Genomic DNA, 15,808 nt, shown 5'->3' with positions numbered 1-15,808 from the left:
GAAGAGTATAGATGATTTTAGAACATTAGACCAAGTTTGCAACCTACCTCAGACATAACCCTGAAATTTGTTAAAGAAATAAAATTTTTAACTTTCCTTTCATTTACCCTTTCTAGGATAAAGTGTAGATTATACAGAAGAATGACTTTCTAGGCTTTGTAACATGGTGCCTTCACAATTAAGTATTAAATTTTGCTTTAACTTAGAAGACTGATCCCTTGTCCTTCATGAAATTATTTCATAGTTTTTTGCAGTGTTTTTGGCATTAAAACATTATTTCCACTTAAGTCTCAAGCTTCTGTGTCACTTCAGTCTGCCACAGAGCTTACTTGCTTACACTGTGTGCAGAAAAAATGCTATTTAGTAGGGTTTTCTGCTATTTCTGCGAAAGACCATTAAGTCAAATTTGTATTTTCTCAATCAAGACCTACATGGAACTAACCTAGTGTACTTCTGAAGTTCATTTATTTTGGGTTTGCTGTAGTTCTATTAATAAAAACCTTTTTGTATTCAACAGACAGAAAATAGTACAAACATAAACACTGAAGTGATAGGTTTTCCTTAAAGCTTTCCTTAGAAAGAACATTCATTCTGTTTTTCTCTTGGAACTTTTTTCAGCTTCACACTAGCTTCCAAATGAAGCTTATTTCGGCCCTGCTATTAAAACACCATGCATTCTGTTTTCAACCAAGTAAATTTAATTTTAACTCTTGACTTATTGAGTAATTCAAGATTATTTCCATAAATCCTGTATAGTGGTCAATTCTTAGTCCTTTCCACCAGGTCTGTTGCCAGAGGGATGAAAATGTTATAACAACTGCTACTTCGATTTTTTTTGTTTTTTGTTTTTGTTTTTTACTGCTACTGCCTTGTTGACTTGTTCACCAAGTTCACTATCACTACCAAAAGAGGGTAAAGGAGAAGGGAGATGGGGAATAAAAGGAAAAAGTTCAAACCTTGTTTTAATACTACAGTCTTGGAAAATGCTGTAAGTTATTTGTTAAGTGGGAGGGTGGAGAGCTATTTATGCTGGAGAGGTAATAGAAAAGATCGTTATAATGATACCACCAATGTTGATTCTTCATGGGAGTAAACTAACTTTTGAGTGAGCTACGAGGTTTTATTTTCTTCTCCCCACTTAATACCAAGCAATTCTGGCTAAAGGTTTGAGATGGGTTTGTTGTTGTTGTTTTGTTTTTTTGCCAGTATTTACTATTTTTAGGTCAAGTTGATTTTCAGTGAATTATTTTGTCCTAACACCAAACCTGTATCAGATGGTTGAAGCCAGCAGTGGTGTGCTGTTATATGTGTCTCATCCCAATTCCAAGGTCAGTGACTTCACCTTGGTAGCTTGAATTCAGCCATGATGCAAGTATTTGTACCAAAAAAATTAGCAAACACTGCACATTAGGGCTTTTTTTCCCCGGAGAGCCAGTTTACCAGCACACCACTGATTGAAAGGCGATCGTAACTTTCAGAAAAACTTTTGAAATCTCTATATATCTTATAGGTAATATTTCTGATTAAGGTATATTTTATGCAGTTCAGAAAGAAAATTAAAAAGAAAGACATTTAAAATTTAGGACAAAAAGTCCTTTTAAGAACTGTATTCCTAGCAACAAGTGTTTGGTAACTAATCACAAGAGGTTAGAATCCTATGGCTTCACTGTAGTCTTTTTCATTTGAGCTTGAGATTATCTCGAACTTTAAAGTAAAATACTATATTAGTAATTGAGAATTTTTTGCAATATTATTTTAATACTTATAAAACTGTGATAATCTTAAGATTTTGTAAAATATTAAAATTTAGTGGAATGTATACTAGAGAATGTTTGAAAGTATCTTGACTGTCCCATAGAAGGTTTTTTAGGCTTTTGTGAGTCCGTCATTAAGCTTTTGCATAAATAGGTTCTTTTGAGTCAAGACTGGCAAGGATTCAGTTCTATCCAGGTTGAGAAATATGGAAAAGCTAAGGTTTAGAAACCAGGGACCAGTTTAGATACAAAATAGAATCAGAGAATTGTCATATTATAAATTGGAGTTGGTTTGGTTTTTTTTTTTTTTAACTATCTAAAAGAATGTGTATATGGACTAGCTCCTCTAATGAGATACTCAAACTATGTTCCAATTTTAGTCTGAACAGGAATTAAGAATAACTCAAAGTGAATTTGATCGGCAAGCAGAGATTACTAGACTTCTCCTAGAAGGAATCAGCAGTACACATGTGAGTGTTCATTCATTTGAAATTCATTTGAAGCAAAAGATGTTGATAATCTTAAGGCAGTATGTTTTGAGAGGAAAAAACTAAACTTCCTCTTCAGTCTTTTATCAAAGAAATCTAAGTTGTGATACTCTCCAAGATCTATGAAGAAATATTTTTCATTTTTACATATACCTCATCACTTAGTTCTACCACCCTCATCAAATTCAGTCATTGGTGGTTTTGTTTGTTTTTTATTTTTGTTTTTTGTTTTGGCTAAACAGGGTTATTACACTGTATGGAGGTCAGTCTTGAGCATTATAGTAAGATGCTGGACACTGGTGATTCTCCCTCAGTACAATGTTATGCTGTCTCTCCTTAGCATTTGCCACTAAAGTGGATTATAGAGCTAAGAATTGACTCTAACTTTCCTTTACAGGCCCACCACCTCCGCTGTTTGAATGACTTTGTAGAAGCCCAGATGACTTACTATGCACAGTGTTACCAGTATATGTTAGACCTCCAGAAACAGCTGGGAAGGTAGTAACTTCCTTTTCACATCTTGAAATCCCTGTTAGAGAAGACATGGAGATTTTTGCATGTGAAATAATAAGAGTGGTAATGATTAGAAGAAGTAATGGCTTTTATTAGCTTGCTCAGAATCTATTTTTTTGGAAAAGTATCAAACTTCTGTGGTCACAGAAACATCTTCATTTCTTCTGGCTAAGAAGAATGTTAACAGGGATGAGAAAATAATTAAGTGAATATATTACTACTATATAAAGAAAACTTCAATGGAAGTGTTTGAGGTTCACTTTCCTATTGCTACAGAATACTTTTTGCTGTTGGTTGAGGAAGGTAAAATTACATTAACATTTAGTTGCCCTCAGAAGTAAGCTAATGTATACTTACTCATTCCTCATTTGTTCATGTTAAAATAATAGGGATTTGGAATATTCTGTAAGACCTCAAGCCCATTAATATAATTATTTTGAGTATATTATTTGTTGAACACCTTTTATTTACCAAGCACTGTTCCAGACCGTGGGATTATATCAGCAAACAGAACAGGCCAAAATACCTGCCCTTAAGGAGCTCACAGTGTAAAGCAGCATTGGAAATAAAATAATGTACAAAGTAAACATGGTCTCTACTCTCACAGCATGTAGACTCTAGGTAGAAATAAGCTAGTCCACAGAGCATGTAACCTCCACAAAGGTGGAAAAGTGCAGGATGCTTTAAGGACATCAAACCATGGCTCTATGGATCTAGCAAAGTTTCCTGGATAAAATGATTTTTTTAGGAATAATCCAGATGAAGAAAAGGTAGGGATGAATATTCTAGGCAAAGATAGAATAGGTATATAAAAGGGACCAAGGAAAGAGAGTATGGAAAGTTCAGGAAACTGACAGTCCAGGAGAATGGTAAGGACTGAGCAGTGAGGTAAGATGTAAACCAAGACTGTGGCCTGAAAGTCCTCAAAGTAAGTGAAGAAAATGTGTCATAATGGAGAGGAATATTCCACTGTGATCACTGGATCAGTCAAGTGAGATGAGGACTGAGAATTGATTATTGGATTTAGGAACATTGAATCGCTGCCGACCTTTACAAGAGTAGTTTTGGTGGACCAGTAGGAGCCAAAGCTTTGCCGTGAATGTAAAAGAATGGAAGGAGAGCAATAATGGCAATAAGTTTACACAAGTCTTTGAAGGAGTTCTGTTGTAGAGGGGAACAGAAATGGAGCAGGAGCCAGAGGAGGAAGTGAGGTCTAGTGGTTTTTTTAAGATAGGAGAAATAACAGCATATTTGCAAGCTGATAGTAATGATCTAGTAGATGGAGAAAATATAATGTTGGTAAGAAACAGAAGAATTTCTGGAGTGATATTCTTGAGAGAAAAAAAAGGATGAGATTTTGCACACAAGTGGATGAATTAGCTTTAGGAGCAAAGTAAGAGGAGGGATGACATAAAGCATAGAAGTTTCCTGATCTCTTGATTAAAAAGGCAGCAAGCTCATCAACTGAGTGTAAGGGTTAGGGGAGAATTGCTAGAATTTTGAGAGGGAACAGAGGATATAAAATGGAAAAGGAATGGACTAGAGAAAAGTAGTGTAGTTGCCAGGCAGCATTGTGGACTGACTTGAGGTTCCTATTTATAAGTTGAAAGTAAGACCAGACAATGTGGTTTTAAATTTTTCTCCTGTCACAATAGATGCATGAATATTTAGTAGGTGATAGTGGGGAGTTTACCGAACAAGTGCAATGAAGTGAGAGGGGAATGGGATATGAGAGCATATGCAAGGGGTTGATTATAATAATTAACCATGGACATGAAGGGAGTGCTAGTAGGCTTGTTGAAGTGAGAGTAAGATAAAGATCATGGTCAGAGAATGTGATGCTTGAAATTATGATTGTTACAAGGGTTGTAATTATGAGAATTACCAGATATTTGTTGAAATAGATGTGACCATGGGAATGGGGGGCTTAAGTGTAGTGTCAGGCCCAAGATCATTGGAAGAGAAGAGTTCATGGATCTGAGAGGCTTAAGTGTTAGAAGGATTGCCTATATGGATGTTAAAATCACAATATCTTAATACTGTATCGGGGAACCAAAGATCCGTAGATGAGTGTAACAAGAAGAGTTAGTGGGTAGTGTATAGTCTAATAGCATGATGATACTCAAAGATGGGGTGGAATTGGTTAAGAGAAGAGTCTTGATTCTACTCCATTCACCTCTAGGCTAAACGGTAAGTGGAGGGTGGGAGATTAAAAACCAACCAACCAATCAACAAAAACACTAACATAAGGTGAAAGGAAGGTTTAAGAAAAGAGGTTAAGGATACAGGGAATTTTGTTGATGACTGATTTCCAGGTGGCACAATGGTCATAAAGAGAAGGGAATTATATTTTCCAGAGCGATGAATTTCACCCAGTCTACCAGATGAGTTCTTTTATATTTTAACTAATAGACTTATTAAAATTTAAATATGAATTTTTATAGATAATTTCCAGCCTTAGAAAAGGCTGGATTAGAATGATTATAGGCCAGCAGTTTCATACTGTTTTTCATTTGGTATTATTAGAGGCAAACTACAGTAAATTGAAAATTCTAAGTTTCTTCATATTGTTTATAAGCACATTAATCACAAGGATTTTACTGATTTCTACTAAAATTTTTATTTTTTCCCTAAAGAATAGAAGACAGAATCAACTTGTGAAATTTGCCCTATTATTCCATTGAATCTTCTATTTCATTATGATAATTATCAGTATAACATTATTTACATGTCCATCCCCTCTCTTATCCATGTATCCTTCAGGAAATGGAATCATTTCATCTTTCTGTCTTCAATTTGTAATAATAATGCTGAACATGCAAATAATGCTCAGTAGATATTTGTTAATTGAATGAATAGGAAAATGTAACTGGATTGGTTTCATTTTAAAAAGAATTCATGTATTCATATATTTCTGAAAGAGTTAACTTGAGAAATTTTCACTAGTGTTTGGTATCTAAAAACTTTTATTTTTAGGTTAATCTTATAAAGACAGCTCTGAAATAAACTTTCAAAAGATTTACCTTTGAAAACCACCTTTATTTTCTCTAATATAATTGGCCCAAGAAGGAAAAAGAAGCTAGGTAGCATACTTTGTCATTAAGGTATTATAAATATCTGTAAATTTTTTTCTAAAGTGGAGGTTGGCAGAGTTTAAACAGTGCCACCAAGTGGTGGCATTAAGGAACTTTAATCACTTGGAAATACTGTAGATAATTGACCATTTTCTTTTCAACAGTTTTCCATCCAATTATCTTTGTAACAACAATCAGACTTCTGTAACACCTGTACCGGCTGCTTCATCAAATGTGATTGTTCCTTCTGCCATGGCTTCAACAAGTGGTCTAGTAATGGCCTCACCTTCCAACCTCCATGACCTTAAGGAGTGTAGTGGCAGCAGGAAGGCCAGGGTTCTCTATGATTATGATGCTGCAAACAGTAGTGAATTATCACTTCTGGCAGATGAGGTAAGTAATGTGGGTAAGAAAAGAAAACTAAATCATAGATTGGCTTACCTCGTACTATTGTTAAACAGAATGCAAAGTCCTCATTACATATTTGGAAATCATTTGGAATGATTTCATAGATTTCAAAATCATTTGGAATTTCATAGATTTCAGATGGTTATATTAACATGCGTAAGTTTTTTATTACTATTCTTTAACATCATAGAACATCACAGAAATATTTAAAACATAACCAGAAGATGTAAAACTGCCTTGAATAAAATCTTTTACCTTTCAGCAAAATTGACAATGATGTTTTTAACCCTTTGATAATGAATAAGCAAATTAAATACAAATCTGATTAGTTTTTGTATGTTTATGTTTTTAATGTAGTTAGTAACTGGAAATATTTTATTTTGTAGGTGATCACTGTCTTCAGTGTTGTTGGAATGGATTCAGACTGGCTAATGGGGGAAAGGGGAAATCAGAAGGGCAAGGTGCCAATTACCTACTTAGAACTGCTCAATTAAATAGGTGGCCTATGGAAAGATTACCCATCATGACACCGTATTTATATACAATTAACTCTATTGCAGGTTTAAGTATCTTCAATGTTAATGTCTTAAGAGACTGAAAAGAAAATACCAGCCACCAGAAACCGGCCTTTCTGCCGATAAAGTTGCATGGTAAATATTACAGAATTTATGTTAGAACTTTCATGCCAAGAATGTTTTCTTACACAATTCTCTTTCTACTGAGGTTTCACTAATAAGCAGCTCCTACTTTTGAGCCCAACTTAAAGCAAAAGAACTGTTTTCTACTGAATTTTTCATTAATGGCAAGTTTTTCCTTTTATGTAAAATAAATTTATGGTGAATTGATATCAGTGACTCATTTTTTAGGTATAATTAATAGCCAAAGAATAAAATTAAAATTTGTTTTAAGCTTCTGATTTAAAAAAAAAAATCTAGAATATAAACTTCTTTTGAGGAAGAATGTGCCTCTCGATTCTTTCATAAACAGAACTGCAGTTATACCATGTTGACCTTGTTTTCTAACTGAAATTGAATGATTTCAATGTGTTTTGATGGGTTATTTAGGGAGTTTTTTTTGTTATTGTTTTTAAACACTACTGAGTGGTATGTGTTTGTTTTTTTAATTTAAGAACTAGCCCTTAGAAGTCATTACCATATTTCTGTGGTATATTTGTAGTTAAGGTTCTAAAACATCTGGAACAAATTTAATTCACTAAACATAATCTATGTTTTTAAGATTATTCAGTTATAATTTAATGCATAATCAGAACTGGAGCCATTAAGAACGTATTTCAGTACAGTAAAGAGAATTTTTTCTTATTGAACACACAGATCCTCATAAAAATACAGATTTAAAGCATCTACTACATTCATTAGAGTGAATTGTATACACAGAATAAACTTGTGGCTACTCTGAGCCTAAAAATTTGAGAGTTTATTAATAAACAGGTTATGTTGGGCAAGATCTTTGGTTATGACACATACGCTAATGAAATGATTAGTGATACCTTCAGGACAGAAAGCTGCTATTTGGGCCATTGCTATAAATCAGCATTAGCTATGAATCTTCCAGTTGGCAAATTGTTCTGCTCTTATTCTCATTTATTCATTCAACAAACATTTGTTGAGGTTCCATTATATGCCAGGCACTGGGCACTATCCTGGACAATAATATGCATACTGTCCTTGCTCCTGCAGAGCTTAAATGGAGGATATAGAGAAATAAACAGGCAATTGTCATAGATCATGGTCAGTATCATCATAAAAGAAATAAAGGGTACTGTGTTTAGGAGCATATAGGAGTGCCACCTAATCCAGACTTGGTAGATTAGGGAAGTTTGGAAAGTGGTTTGGGGAGGAAGTGTTCCTGGCAAAAGGAACAAGATGTGCCAGGTCTGGGACTAAAAAAGCATAGCACATTTTGACAACTAAGAATAGTTTAGTCTGGCTTAAGCATGAAATGCAAAGGTGTACTTCATTTCTTTGGGGAATATTAATGTATCAAGATGATTTTTTGGTACTTTAAAAAATGATAAATATTTAAACACTACTTAAAATATCTTTTTGCATTAAGAGCACTTTGTAAGAGCTTGGTACATATGTTGATCCTTTCAGGCCGAACTCTTAACAGTAGTTACCCTTTTATGTCTGTGTTACGAAACAAATTGCTCTGCAATTTTTCTCAGTGTATTTATACAAGATCCTCACACTTCAAATTACTATGCTTTAAAAGAACTCCAAAAGCTATTCAGGGTGGTTGGTCATCTGTAGAACCAAGTGAATTTTTTCCCAGAAAGGAAGTTCTGCAGCATAGAGTATCATCTGTTATGTTATATAAGTTAAGTTTTAGATTTTCAAAGATCATGCCCAGTTCAAGTCAACTTAAACACCAGCTATAAATGGGATTTATAGGAAGTAGAGTAGTAAAGGTGAAAAAGTATGGGTAATAAAGTGAAATGGTCCTAGGTTCAAATCCAGATTCAGCTCACAGGGATAATAATTATGCCATATCAGGGTTGTTGTGAGGATTTTATAGAACAAATATTATTTTGTATGTTAGGTACTTTTTAGGGAACCACTTGGCATATAGTAAACACATTCTGTAAATACAAGTTTTCTCCTGGCTAGCTCCTGTAGCTTCTTGACCTGCCCACATTGTGGGCCTTGTTTATCACTGTGTACTCTCTAGTACACCTCTTTTTACTCATGCTCTATCCTACTCTCTATCAATCCTATCTTTCACCCCCTTTAAATCAGACCCAGATCTAGGTTTAACCTCATCACAGTCAGTGTAAAACTTTTTATCAGAACCTTCTCTTTTTCTATCAAGTAAATGTTGGTCATAGTAACCTAGTAATGTACATTTGATAATGTTAAGGTTCAAAGGCTTATTGTGGTTGTTGCCACAAATTCACCACAATATGTGGGCTTGTTCTCATGTTTATTGCTTTTCATTTCAGTAGGCTTTTGGATGGTTAGTTGGAGTTTTTGTTTTATATTGGTTTTGGCTTATTTTAAGTCATAGGTTTAGTTTTTACTCAGGTGAAAGCCTGTGAAGGCTCTTAAGCATGGAAGAAAAGCTTCAGAAGCCTATTAATTCATGGTGCAATTCAAAATTGTTTAAATAAGCTCTGTGTCCCCTGAGCTTAATCTAAAGGCATAGTAATGTGAAGGCTGCACATATGAATGAAATAATAAACTTGAAAATTATTGTAGGCTCCTTTACAAGCAGAAAAGAAGTGACTGCGTTTTATCCTCAAAGTAATCTAATCTAAACAGTCATGGTGTTACATCTCTTTTGGTGCTGTTCAGAAAAATTCTTATAGCAGGAGCAAATTCCAAAAATGGGAAGATACCTCACTATGAGTAACATGTAAAATAAGAAACCTGAGGCCAGGTACCCTAGTGGGTTAGAGCCCATCCTCAGAATCTGTTATTATAGTCCATCAGAACAAAGCAGAATGAGACTGGGGAAGCTATTGTTGGGAGGACATTACTGAGATAAACTATGGAGTGGAAATGATGAAGGGCAGGAAAAGAAATAACATGCTTCTTTACCCATAGATGCCCAGTTTAAGGTCATACTTTGTTGACAGAATTCGTCAAAAATCCCTTCTTTACCTCGAATGCCTTGCAAAATTTCGAAATTTTGAAATATATTTCCCTAGTTAGTATTTAGCACTTCAAGCCTGGGTAGAGGCCATAATGGAGAGAGGGCTTCACAATTTGGCCTAAAGCCAGCTTTGCCTCACCACCTTCTCCAGATGATTTAGTGGCTCTTACTTCATGGTGTGAGACTCAAAAGGGAGCGAGGTTCCACGACCACAGCTGCTGTTTTTCCCTTATTATCCGAATTAGTCTCAGTAAAGCAGTGGTTCTCAAAGTGTGGTCCTCAGACCAGTAATATCAGCATCACCTGGGAACTTGTTAAAAATGCTAATTCCTATTCCCCAGTACTTTGTAGCTTTATTTTATTTGTTTTGTCTTTGAGGGCCTATACAACTAGTCCTAGTTTTCCAGGTGATAGTTTTTCAAATATTTTAAGATAAAAACTGTTTTCTCAACTAATTTACTATGTTCTAGCACTATATCCTGATTGTAATATAGTTATTTTTATAATTTATTTAACATGTCTACCATTCTAGAATGTAGGCTCCCTGAGGATGCACCTGTGACTCTTGAGCACAGTATCCCCAACCATTAACACAAGGCCTAGCACATAGTATGTACTCAGTATTGTTGAATGAAATTTTAAAATGCAAATTTCCAGGCCTGCCCTGAATCAAACTCTATAGGTGGGCCCCAGCAGTCTGTGTTACATAAAACAAGCCCTTCAGGTGATTTCTGTTGCACTCTGAAGTTTGAGAACCACTGCAGGAAAACAAAGGAAACCTGCCTTTCACTTTCAAGCCTACTTTCTGACATCACTTGAAAAATTCTTCTTGTCTTCTGTAACTTTCCCAGCAGTGTTCTCTCCCAAGTGAGAGAAGCCTTGCTTGGCTGTGTCAAAAATGGGTGTAAAGGTATAAGGGTATTCTTAATGTAAGGGAAATATTGCTTAGAATGCCAGTACTTGGTTGCTGTCAAGGGTTTCTAGGAATGGATCCTTTGGGCTGAAGAAGGATACACCCTGCCACTACCCACATTTCCACACAGTACAGTGCCTTTTAATTGGTGACAGTTTAATATCAGAGCACCCTGACAAAACCATGAAGCAGTATCAGACTAATATATGTATACATCCCTGTGCCTCTTAGGTTGCTAAGCTCAGCTCTCATCCCTACTTCAAAGGAGACTTTTTAATATTTTTTTATAAGACATGTCATAGACATGCTAGTATTAAAAAAAAAAAAAAACACCTCAAAATATAGTTAAGAAAAAATAAAATTACCCACAATCCCACCATCCAGGGAGAACTGTTATTATTAATATGACACTCCAGATTCTTTTCTGTGCATATATAGATTTTTTTAATGGGATCAAATTGTACATATTCCTTTGTAACTTTTTTCCATTCAAGAATACCATGACTGTCTTGCTGTGCCAAATACATTTCTACATCATTTTAAATGACTGCATGGTATTCCATCATTTGTGCCACGTTTTATTAAACTGTTAAATTTTTAGGTTGCTTCCAATTTTTCACTAATAAACTGTTTTAAATAACATTGTGTTGGTAAGTCTTCTGTGTTCTTAATTATTTCCTTAGGTGAATACTTTGTTGAATTGCTAGTGGAAAGGGTTTATCAATTTGTAAAAGCTTTTTTACCTACTACTATGCTGCCCCCTAGAAAAATTTTATGAATTTTGCTTATATCAGCAGTATATGAAAGAAAACTTTCCTTTTGGGAATGTTCGTGGAGTCTTTAGTTTAAAAGTAAAGGGTAAGAGGTAGATAAAAAGGCCCTACAAAATGAAAACCAAGATCAGTCTTTAATTATTCTGACATGACATTATTTACTATTCTCCCTTGTGCTATGTATCGTATGATATTTTGGGAATGGTTTAAGTACTAGCTTGCATCTTGATTATTTTCATTCTTCTGTAAGCACTGTCACCTTTCTAACTTTTGCTGAAATGGTAAGAGAACAATGTTAGGTAGAATGAAGTCTTCTGGTAATTTTGTTGTAGGTTTACTGTTGATGGTTTTAGGGAACATGGCCATAGTAGGGAAAGTAGGTAGGGCCTTTGGAACGTAGGCAAGACTAAGTTAAACACTGGCTCTCTCACTAGGTTGCGTGGCCTCCTATTAGTCATTAAACCTCCTTGATCCTGTTTGCTTATTTCTAAAGTGAGGATTCTATAAACCAACTTGGTTGGTTCGAAGGATTAGCCATGGACAAAATGCTTGCTCCTAGTAAAACGTGCTATTAGGATCTGCAGTTGAGTATGTGAGAGCAATTGCTATTGTCAGCCTCTAGAGTAAATATCACTGTCATTGACAAAATTTTCTTTCAAAGTAGTTGCAGTAAATGCACATTGCTTTGCCACTGTATTTACAAAATCTACTTCTAATAGAATGTGTCTCGTTTTTCCACAGTTGATTATTCAACTTAACCAGGTAAAACTTTCAGACAAGGTGTATAATCAAAGATTTCAATAGTACCATGATTTTATGGCAGTGTATGAAGGTGGTAGTATAAAATGGTGAGTTTGGCCTATCATCCATGCCAGACTTCCTCTTCTAAATAAAACCACCCAACCCTTGGCCCACAGCTGATCTTTATGCTTTGGCAGTTACTTGATCTAAAGGGTGGCCCTTGACCCATGAGAGTCTGATACAGAGAACTCATCTCAATAAAAGTAATGGTAATTAGCTAAAAGTCCCAATAGCAACTGAATTCTAAAAGTTGCTCAGCCGTATTTCCAAAAGATAGGTGTCACAGGGTCAACAGCTGCAGTTATCATAGCAGACAAAACACCAGAGACAACCCATCAACCCAAGTAACTTTAAATTGGTGTATTATTTAGGGTTCTCTAGGGAAACAGAACCAACAGGAGATATCTGTAAATATTAAGATTTTATAAAAGTGTCTCAAGAACTGTGGGGATGCATGAGTCCAAATTACGTAGGGCAGGCAGCGAACTGGCAACTCCAATGAAGGTGTTTGATGAACTCCTCAGGAGAAGCTGGCTAGCCAAAAAAGTAAAGGTTCTCTCTTTCTCAGTCTCCAACAGATTGGATTAAATCCAGCTAGTTGAATTCTGTCATTGCGGAAGACTTGCCCTTCATTGATGTAATCAGTCACAGAGGCAGTCAATTGGCTGATGATTTAATAAACTGGCCTTCTGGTTTATTAACCAGCCACAAATATCCTTACAGTAACAGGCCAGTGCTTACTTGACCAGACACCTGGGCACCATCACCTGGCCAAGTTGACACATGAACCTGAGCATCACAATTGGTGTCTGGTTTGTTGATTATAACTCGGAACCACTCAGCCAATAAGGATTGAGTAGTGATAACATGAAGAGGTATAAGAAGTCTATACAGAAGGCTTCAGGTTTGTGAGACTAAGACAAATAAATGATCATGAGGTGTGAAAGATGGACTACAGTTACAACTTTTCTGAGAGCCTGTTACACAGGGTTTAGTGCACAAATTTCTGCCTAGTCTCATGTTCTAGTAAGTTCTCTGAAACTTGAGCTATAATAGGTAGTCCCCAGACACACCATGTACTTGGGTGCCAGCTTGCCTTTTATATATAGTTTCTTCTGCTTGGCTCCACCTGAAGACCCTCTACTCACCTGTCAATAGTAAACTGAAAAGCTCCCTCTTCTGTGAAGATATTCTGGACTCCCTCAGGCAGAATTAATTATTCATATGTATACATATAAGTCCACTATGGCATTGATCTCCTTGAATTGTAATTGCTATCTAGCTGAGCTTAAAGAATATGGATTTTGTGCCCCCTAACACCTAGCACCCCAAACACCTACCCCCCATAGTTGCTTACAGCATTCTAATTTCTACAAAGGACCCATTAATGATTCAGAAACATTATTCTTGGATATCCATGTAGAAAACACAAATCTGATTTTCTTTGAGAGTAAACCCCCAAATCTATCAGCATTGCCTCCGATTAGCTTTTTCATTTTACACAGTGCTCATCACTGACTTGTATGTTGCAAACCAGTAATTTATTAGGAAATGAATTTTTAAAGGTTATATCTAGACTTAAGGTTAAATTTAAGATCACTCACCTCAATTAAGTTAGGGTTGGGGTATTTCCATTGTTAAACTTTTCTGTGTAAATGTACTTTAAAATAGGTTGTTTCCTTCCTTCCTCCCTTCTGCTACTTTTCTACCCTTTTTTTTTTTTTGCATTTCACTCTCCTTTCTTTCATAAAGGCCAGATGGTTGGGAAAATGTGTGCCATGTAACATGAGAAAGGTAAATGTACAAAGGGAAAAGGGTAAAATAGTCTAAGAATGTAAAATAGAAGATTCTGCTCAATTACTATTGTAAATGGCAGATCCGAGATCACAAGCAGCGAAAGCAAAGAAGAAAGCACGATCAAACTTCAAATTGACCATTCACGTATAGAACCTTGCTAGTTGTTCAGGAGAAGGGACTCATAAAGGAAAAGTATTCATAAAGGGGTCACTGAGAACATCAAACACCAAAGCAGAGTTAACTTGAGCTCCACAAACCAATCCTTTTCTCCATATATACCTGCTGATGGAAAGGGGACTCAGACCATCCAGAACTGCTGCGTCCCGCCCCCACCACCACCATCCCACATGCCTACCTCAGTTGCCTGGCAATTTTCTATGGCCACTGCCAGTGAAGCTGGGATTTAGCAGGTGGGAAGTCAGTGAAATTGGAAAGTTACCTCTGGCCTCTGCTATAGCACTCTATACAAGTGGGTATGGAACACTTTTAATTAATTTAATTGGAGGCAATAAGTTTGCTCATCATGACTCAAAGTCTTAAAGCAGTTACATGAAAGAGCTCTTTTCCTTTCCTCACCAATACAATAATGGGGGTCCACCACCTAGGCAATCTCATGGTGACAGGGATCTTATCTAGACACCTGTGCTTCCTGCTGACTCCTGACCCATCCTCTTCTGCAGTGCTACCCAGTCTCCAGTGCCTGGCTCACTATATCCTCAGAAATGGAAGTCAGAGCACTGTGGCATGAAGGGACCATTTCTTCCTTTTCTATTGTTCTCAATAGAGGACTTCTCAAAGCAAGACTCCCTAGGCACAAGACCTCTTTAAATTTACACACAGTCATTTCTTCCAAGAACCAGCCCCCACCAGGATAGCTGGTGAAGACAAATTTCACTATTGGATACTTTGCAGACCTGGAACCAAGAGGACTCATTTGTCCCATAGCTTTTGGTGTGGGGATGCTGCTCACCAGTCTAATCTATTTCTACCTTTATGATAAATTCTGTCTCCAGGACTGTGTTACTCTATCCAAAAGTCAGGCTTTGATTAGGACCATCTCACAGCATCCACATGTTTTAATGTAGTTGAATCTCAGTGTTGGGAATAATAGGGTCCTGACCTATTACTAGGTGTAAAATGTTACTGTTACTATTACTCTTACTCTATTATATTCTGCCTGGACAGAACTTCCTATATTTAAAATAAAACCACCAAGCATAGAGATTAAGGCTATAGATTTTGGAATCAAGCAAGTTTTTAAATCCCAAATCCGCCACTTATTAACTATGTGTTGAACAAGTTAGATAAACTCAATTCTTATTTCCTCATCTGTAAAAAAGATCAAAATATCTACCACCTAGATTTGTTACAAGCAATAGTTCTCAAAATGTGGTCCCCAAACTAGCAGCATCAGTATCACATTGGAATTTGTTAGAAATGCACATTCTTACACCCCACCCTAGACCTACTGAATCAGAAACCCTAGGGATGAGCAGCAGCAATTTGTATTTTAACATGCCTTTGGGGTGATATTGATGCATGCAAAAGAATCACTGCCAGTGAGGATTAAAAGATACAATGTAAATGCACATATGGACCTATCTCAGTAACTGGCATATAGTAAATACTTAACAAATTCTATTATTATAGTTAGAATTTCTAAAGTAATGAATGA

The 15,808-nt window shown here is 36.0% G+C and overlaps 1 protein-coding gene across 3 annotated transcripts in view; it reads left to right on the top strand.

Annotated features, from left to right (window-relative positions):
- SH3GLB1 (SH3 domain containing GRB2 like, endophilin B1) overlaps window positions 1-11,402 on the top strand; it is a 39,763-nt gene extending 28,361 nt beyond the window's left edge. For all 3 annotated transcript variants that reach the window (XM_037826730.1, XM_037826729.1, XM_037826731.1), the window contains 4 exons: window positions 2,135-2,224; window positions 2,640-2,740; window positions 5,994-6,222; window positions 6,624-11,402. In XM_037826730.1, coding sequence (XP_037682658.1) covers window positions 2,135-2,224; window positions 2,640-2,740; window positions 5,994-6,222; window positions 6,624-6,731 — 528 coding nt within the window. In that variant the 3' untranslated portion in view covers window positions 6,732-11,402. The remainder of the gene's footprint in view (window positions 1-2,134; window positions 2,225-2,639; window positions 2,741-5,993; window positions 6,223-6,623) is intronic.
- Window positions 11,403-15,808: the final 4,406 nt, after the last annotated feature.

This window comes from Choloepus didactylus, chromosome 2 (genome assembly GCF_015220235.1).
Source record: "Choloepus didactylus isolate mChoDid1 chromosome 2, mChoDid1.pri, whole genome shotgun sequence".
NCBI lineage: Eukaryota > Metazoa > Chordata > Mammalia > Pilosa > Megalonychidae > Choloepus > Choloepus didactylus.
The sequence above is the reverse complement of the archived record's forward strand: the minus strand, read 5'-3'. Positions and strand labels throughout refer to the sequence as shown.